This window comes from Lactuca sativa, chromosome 8 (assembly GCF_002870075.4).
Source record: "Lactuca sativa cultivar Salinas chromosome 8, Lsat_Salinas_v11, whole genome shotgun sequence".
Taxonomy (NCBI): domain Eukaryota; kingdom Viridiplantae; phylum Streptophyta; class Magnoliopsida; order Asterales; family Asteraceae; genus Lactuca; species Lactuca sativa.
In genome coordinates this window covers 77,345,684-77,352,778 of record NC_056630.2, presented here as the reverse complement: position 1 = coordinate 77,352,778, position 7,095 = coordinate 77,345,684, and the positions used below count along the sequence as shown (strand labels likewise).

Sequence of the window (7,095 nt, the reverse complement as noted above, 5' to 3'; positions counted from 1 at the left end):
ATTCATAAGAAGTCTAATTACTTACTTGGACCAATGTAGAGGAAAACTGAGGGATGCAACCGCATGTTGGGAGTGAGAGCAGCAGCAGAAGGTCGAGAATTAAAAAGAAAAAAAAAATCTACAACTCAAATACATAGTAATCTAAATCTACAACTTGATCATGTATAAATACCAAATCCAAAAGAAATTTTGTAAATTAGCACCTCTAAACAACACTCATATCACAAAGGCCATACAAATACAAAATCCAAATAGTAATACATTAGAATAAGCATATCTCAAAAGCAAAACTATCACTGATAACATGCATTCAAGAACTACTTGCATTCCACATGATCTATGCAGCTATTCTCTTCCTCTCTTGAACTTGGCAACTCTTACCACAACTGCAACGTATATCTTATCCATGGTTTCCTCAGCAAACATGAAAAGTTTGTGTCTCCACTGCTTCTTGAACATCAGAACTCCAATAACACCCCAAAACCCTGTTCCAAAACCACTCATTATATCCACATAAAACAACCATACCTCCATCTTCTCATCAGCTGCTTTGTGTTTCTTCTTGCTTGTTGTTGTTGTTGAATCTTGATGATTTGAGCAAGTGTTTTGCAATGGAGGTCCACATAGATGTTTGTTCCCAGCATATATTGATGGATCATCAATAAGCGTCTGCAGTTGATTTCCTATTGGAATTTGACCCGACAAGTTGTTGTGTGACAAATTCAAATGGCTCAAAAAAGTCAAAGCCGCCATGCTTGAAGGGATCCTCCCGCTCAACTCGTTTTTTGAGAAATCAAGAGTTTCCAACTTCATCATCTTTCCAATGCTCTCTGGAATACCCCCTCTCAGATGATTATTAGACAGATTCAGACCCACCAACATAGAAAGTGCAGTTAGCTCGACCGGTATTTCTCCCTCAAGTTTATTGCTTGAAAGGTCCATGTTATAAACCATTCTCCAAGTTGTTGTATATTCAAGATCAACACCTTTCATGACCTGAATCACATTCATATCATCATCGATATCTAAAAAATGCTCATATATCGAGTGACTCACAACCATGCCATTTAAGTTTCCTACACACGGAGGGATGGTTCCAGTTAAGTTGTTGTATGCAAGATCCAAAATTTGAAGATTTGAACTTTTGCAAAGAGATGGAGGAATTCTACCAGTGAAGTTGTTTTTGTGTAACCTCAAAACTATCAAAGATGTAAGTTTTTTCCCTATCCAATTGGGTATATTTCCATATAATTTATTGTCACCCAAATCTAAGACTCGCAAACTTTGTAGATTCCCTAATTCTGGAGGAACTTCACCAGTAAAGTTATTTTTGTTCAAATTTAACCAAAATAATGATGAAATAAGAGCAATTGAGCTAGGAATGGCACCAGAGAGCTGATTTGAGCTTATACTCATGATAACCAAACCCTGCAGATTCCCCACACAGTTGGGAATTTTCCCACTTAACATGTTTCTTGAAAGATCAAGCCCTTTCAAATTTGTTCTTCTGCATAATGACCGTGGAATCGACCCATTGAAAAGGTTATATTCTAGAAATAATAGAGGTAAAGGCCAATATGCATCACCATTTCCTGCATTAGGAAGGTTTTTCAAAGATCCGCTGAGTTTGTTGTGAGAGAGATCTAACCAAGAAATGATGGGCATCTTCGGCAGCCATGTGGACAACTCTAACCTCTTAAGTTTCCTCTGATGTCGAAGCCACTGCGGAAATCCATTCCCGATTTTGCAAGAGCTGAGACTAAGAGATATCAACTGGAATGGAGGTATCCACCCACATGAAACATTCAATGTCAGCTTACTGTTAGAAGAAGCATCCAAGAGCTTCAACACTGAAAGATTAGCAAAATGGGCTTCGGTAACCGCTCCTTCTAAAGAATTGTTAGAGATAGATAGAGTACGGAGTTTGGCAAGTTGCCCAATCGAAACTGGAATAGTCCCGTCTAATAAATTAGATCCTAGATCCAAATCTGTTAAAGATGCTAATTTTCCAAGGGATTCTGGAATTGAACCATTCAATTGGTTATAAGAAAGGGCGAGTTGGGTAAGATTCCCAAGGAATTCTGGAATGAGACCAGTCAACTGGTTTTCAGATAGATCAAGTACTTGTAAAAATCTTAATCCTGTTACAGATTCAGGGATTGAACCAGTCAGTCCATTCTGCCATAGATCAAGGTGTCTTAAATTCGCCAGTCTTCCAAGTGTTTCTGGAATTCTACCATTTAAACTCCAACTTAATTCCAGCAACTCCAAAGAATATTGGGAGCATTCTGATGCGTTTTTTGGTGGGTCAGTCATTTCCATACGGAACACATTATTTGTCACACGCAATTGTTTCAGGTGGCACTGTCTCCAGATTCCAACATCCTCAATCTCTTTAAACTTGTTAGAAGAAAGATGAAGCTCTAGAAGTTTAGGCATAGTAGGAATCGATGAATTCAGCATGGTATCTGAAAGGTCAAGGACTTCTAGGGAGCTCATGTTTGTCAAAAAAGATGGAAATATGCCTCCAAGTGGATTATTGCTAAGATCGAGGTGCTGGATGTTAGAAAGTGTACTGTAATTAAGATGTGGAGAAGATAGATGCGTCTTATCCAGCCCACAACCTGACAAATGAAGCTCTGACAAAGAAGGGATCATGCTTAGTAGGTTTGGAAAGTTCCATGCCAAACTATGATTAAATCCAGAAAGACTGAGGAATGTTAGGGATGTCATGTTTTGAAGAAGGCCAGGGAGTGGACCTTTGAAAGAATTGTAGCCAAGATCGAGGTGTTTTATATTAGGAAGTATTCTACTGGAATTAAGAAAAGGACCAAGATTAACATTGGAAAGTCTACAATGTGACAAACTTAACTCTTTTAAGGAGGGAATCATGTGAAGCATCATGTCCCAGTTTTGTGCTCCACTAAGATCCACATAACTCAAGTTGAGAAGCTCGAGTGACGAAAGGCCAAAAGCCCATGCCATATCATCTGCCTTCAGAAAGTTTTCAGAATCGTATGAACTGAGATCAAGAACCCTTAAATTAGAAAGATTTCCAATGTGAGGAGGAATAATACCATCAAAATTAGCATAAGAAAGATTCAGGTAACTCAGGTGTTTCAAGGATACAATAAACTCAGGGATCTGACTTCCTTGGAAATCATTCCCACTCAAGTCGAGGTATTTGAGATGCCTCAACTCTGCCAAAGAAGAACTCACCTTGTTACCAGCTAAGTAATTGTAGGAGTAGGGCCAATCTCCTTTGAGATGAAGGCCTTGAACATTTCCAGTGACACCGTCACACTGGATTCCTTCCCACAGGCAACACTCATTTCCAACCCATGATGACAACATTTCAAAAGGATCTTGGATACTGTGTTTGAAGTTGAGAAGAGCAAGTCGCTCTTGCTCAGAGCAAAGGACACTAACATTTCCAACCCCCAAACAAGTATATGTGGCTGCAAACAAAAACACACATATGAAAATGAGATGGATCCCCATTATCAACCTTAACTCAGTTTTAGTTTAGAAGAAAGTTGAAGTAGAAAGATGGGTTGTGATGAAGAAGTGATGGGTTATTATGACGAAGCAACGAGTACATTTATAAAGCCATAAATGAATATTGGAAGACTTGGAAGTCAAAGGAGAATTTGTATCCACAACCTTATATTCTTATGCTTTTTTTTTTGTCTGTCAATCAAAAAAAGTGGTTTGTGGGACAAGACTATTCCACACAGCACATGGAATTCTATTTCGCCACAAATTTTTAACAAAATATGAATTGAATAAAACGCAGTATTTGACAAACAAGCATCTCCATTTTGATAAATCATAGATACATAATAAATATTTTTAAGTGATGGTTACAATTATAAACTGGGAATTTAAAATCGCAGCTAAATATGAAACTGCTAGATGGGTTGAGCAGGTCAAATGAGTGGAAGTCTAATGCTTACAAGCTTCTAATCACATTATTTAGAAATCATGTTATTATTTTGATATTATTATAAAGTCTAAATAAAAACAGTGTTCAAGATTACTAATCAATATGTTCACATTTATGATACACATGAGGTCCATTTAGTTTTATTATTATTTTTGACATTACTTGTATCAGAACTTGGCCTCCCTAAATCACATGGAATATTCAGTTTCTTTATTTGTCTTATGTTATTATATGAAAATAATAACTTTAATTTATCACAACAAAATTACAAGTTGCAAACTAAGCAGTATATCATTCACTACTACAGTATTCAAGTGTTCTAAAAAATGTGATGAAACAAGTTTATCCACATGCTTTTGGTCTTTTTCTATATCTACTTTTCCCCAAAATAGGCATGGAAATCAATGTTTAATTTGTATCCACAAAATTGTATTTTTTGGTCATGAGCTAATACTTCCAATCTCTTGAATCACATTATTTATAAAAAACTATATTATTATTTTTATAAATTAAAATACACAAACTTGTGAATTTAAAAACTTGTATTCTTTTGGTCCAGGTTCACTTTTAATTTTCTGTTAATCAAAATAAGTGGTTTTGGTTCAAGTTTATTCCCCATAGCACACGTAATAACTTGGTCACAAGTCTTTAACAATTTATGAATTGAAAAAAGCACAATATATATTGACAAACAAGCATTTATGTGTTTGAGAAATCAAAGATAGATTATAAATTTTTGTAAATTATTGTTCTATATTATAAAAATGATTTTTGGTTTCAACGATTAAAAAACTAGATACAACAGAACAAGTTGTTTTTAGTATTATTTGATGTAACAATGTTAATGTGTCAAGGAAAGGAAACGTATTTTAATTTTTGATTTTTTAGCTTGTTCCTAACAGTATGCTGGAGAAGGGTACAAGACTTGACATTGCATTTTGTGGAGTGTATATGAAAAAAAAAATTAAAAAAAAAAAAAACTAACTTATAACCAAAAATTTACAAGTTACAAATATGATGACTAAGTTGCCCATGCATGTGATGTGATGAAACAAGTTATTGTGATGGGAGACTTGGAAGTCAATTGAAAATTTGTTTCCACAAGACAAGACTGCATGCTTATAGTCTATCTATATTTACTTTTCCATTGACCAAAATAAGACATGGAAATCAATTGTTGATTTGTATCCACAAAATTGTATTGATTTGGTCATGGGCTATTTTTCTTTTTAATTCTCTCAATCAAAGAAAGTGATTTTTGGCTAAATCAATTCCCCATGTCACACGTAAATGCATTTGCCCACAAAAACAATATATATGATGGTTTTAAGACTTGTCATAATTAAAGATTATAAACTTGATTTTGAAATTTAATGATTTACAGAAATACCTAAAATATATTTTTTTTTAATTTTAAAACTTATTCAAAGTGTAATCTAATACTTACAATCTCCTGAATCACATTATTTTAAAACTATATTGTTATTTTTATGTATTAAAGTCAGGAATGATACAGGAACTTGTGAATTTAAAAAACTACATTAAATGATACATGAACTTGTGAATATGTCACCTCACATATGATTCTTAAAGTCCACAAAGTAGCCCCCAAAGTTTATGTTATATCTTTGACACTTGGGTTCCGTAAATTACAGGAAACATTCGGTTTGTTTATTTGATTATTTTATTAAAGTGTGGTGTATACAAGACATGGTGTTTTTCAACTATTACAAGGTTCACATAGAAAAACTCACCCACTCGAGTTAGAAAAAACTGACCTGTAACATGGTTATGAGTATAATATATGATGCATCTTCAATGACCTAAAGAAACAAATCAAATAAAGTAAAGGGCAAGGTTAGTCCTTATCTATATATACAATAAAACCCTCAAAACACATAATAAAATTAAAAAGGGGTTACCCTGCAAGAAAAAAGTAAAATTAAAGAAACAAGGAAAGCATCATAACACAAGAGGTAATGAATACATAAAATCTTTTTCATGCTCTGTGGGTTCAACCAACATTAATATAATGATAAAAAAAACCTACAAAATGAGAATGTTCTTTTTTATTTAAGTTGACATCATCCCATAGTTTTAGCATAATATATAATATTCTCAATTTCATTACTTAACATTGCCTAATTCACTCAAATCACCATTACCCATTTTAATCGAGAAATTGACAAAATTAGGTCAGGAAACACAATCTCAACTTAACTTTCTTCTAAGTTAGTTCTATGTCTTGATTTAGCTTACATCCCAACAACTAATCATCTTACAACCATTAATTTAACACAACTTAAGCAAACTTTACATATATAATCAACGTACCTCGACTAATAAATCGGCTCCCAGTTCAACCCAGAATGATTTCTCCTCAATATTACAAGTCATGTACTTAAATCGACTGTACTATGATTTTCAATTCACTGATTTACTTCATGAATTCTCCTTCTTCCATCTTTCGTTTTACTCGAACTTCCTCGTTTTTACGAGATCTGGTCATATTTCCGTTATTTAATATATATTTAATTCATTTTAGAGTAAAACACATTTTTGGTCCTTATAGTTTTGCCAAAATAGCGCTTTTGGTCCTACTATTCGCTTTTTGTCATGGGTGAATTAGTGATCCGTATGGAGGGTTTTGTTACCTCCGGTGGTCCCTGCATTGTTAAATCTAACAGTTTAGATGTTATGCTTTTAGCATAGGACTAATTTTCCCTTGTTTTATCCTTTCTTTATTGCTTATTATCTACTACTAATCACTATTGCTAATTAGGTCTATTGATTGGGTAATTTTCGAGCTTCGGGTAATTTGAGTTTTTTCATAAAATAATATGAACCGAAACATGAACTATTTACAATTCGGGTCTTATAGTTCGGGTATCCGGGTTGATGATTCGGGTTGGGTATTTTCGGGTATACCAGAAATATACTTTAATGAAATTTATTTATGAATAATTTGGGCATTGTTCCTTATTGTATGAATAAGATTGAAAAAACATTGTGATAATAGATTTTTTTATAAGCTAGTAATATCATCACCAAATGAATAAAAAACATGTAACAAATAATCATATTACTTTTACCATCTGAAAAGTTATAATAGATTTCCTTTTAGGATATTATATGCTATATTCATGAAA

The 7,095-nt window shown here is 33.7% G+C and overlaps 1 protein-coding gene across 1 annotated transcript; it reads right to left on the bottom strand.

The window, feature by feature from the left end:
- Positions 1–345: 345 nt before the first annotated feature.
- On the bottom strand, positions 346–3,501 carry LOC128127748 (receptor-like protein EIX2). The gene has a single exon (XM_052766431.1). It carries the CDS (start codon positions 3,499–3,501, stop codon positions 346–348), a length of 3,156 nt encoding a protein of 1,051 aa, XP_052622391.1.
- Between the last annotated feature and the right edge of the window lie 3,594 nt (positions 3,502–7,095).

What these genes read in the sequence shown, in the direction of transcription:
- LOC128127748 (XM_052766431.1), bottom strand. Translation starts at nt 3,501, where the DNA reads ATGGGGATCCATCTCATTTTCATATGTGTGTTTTTGTTTGCAGCCACA.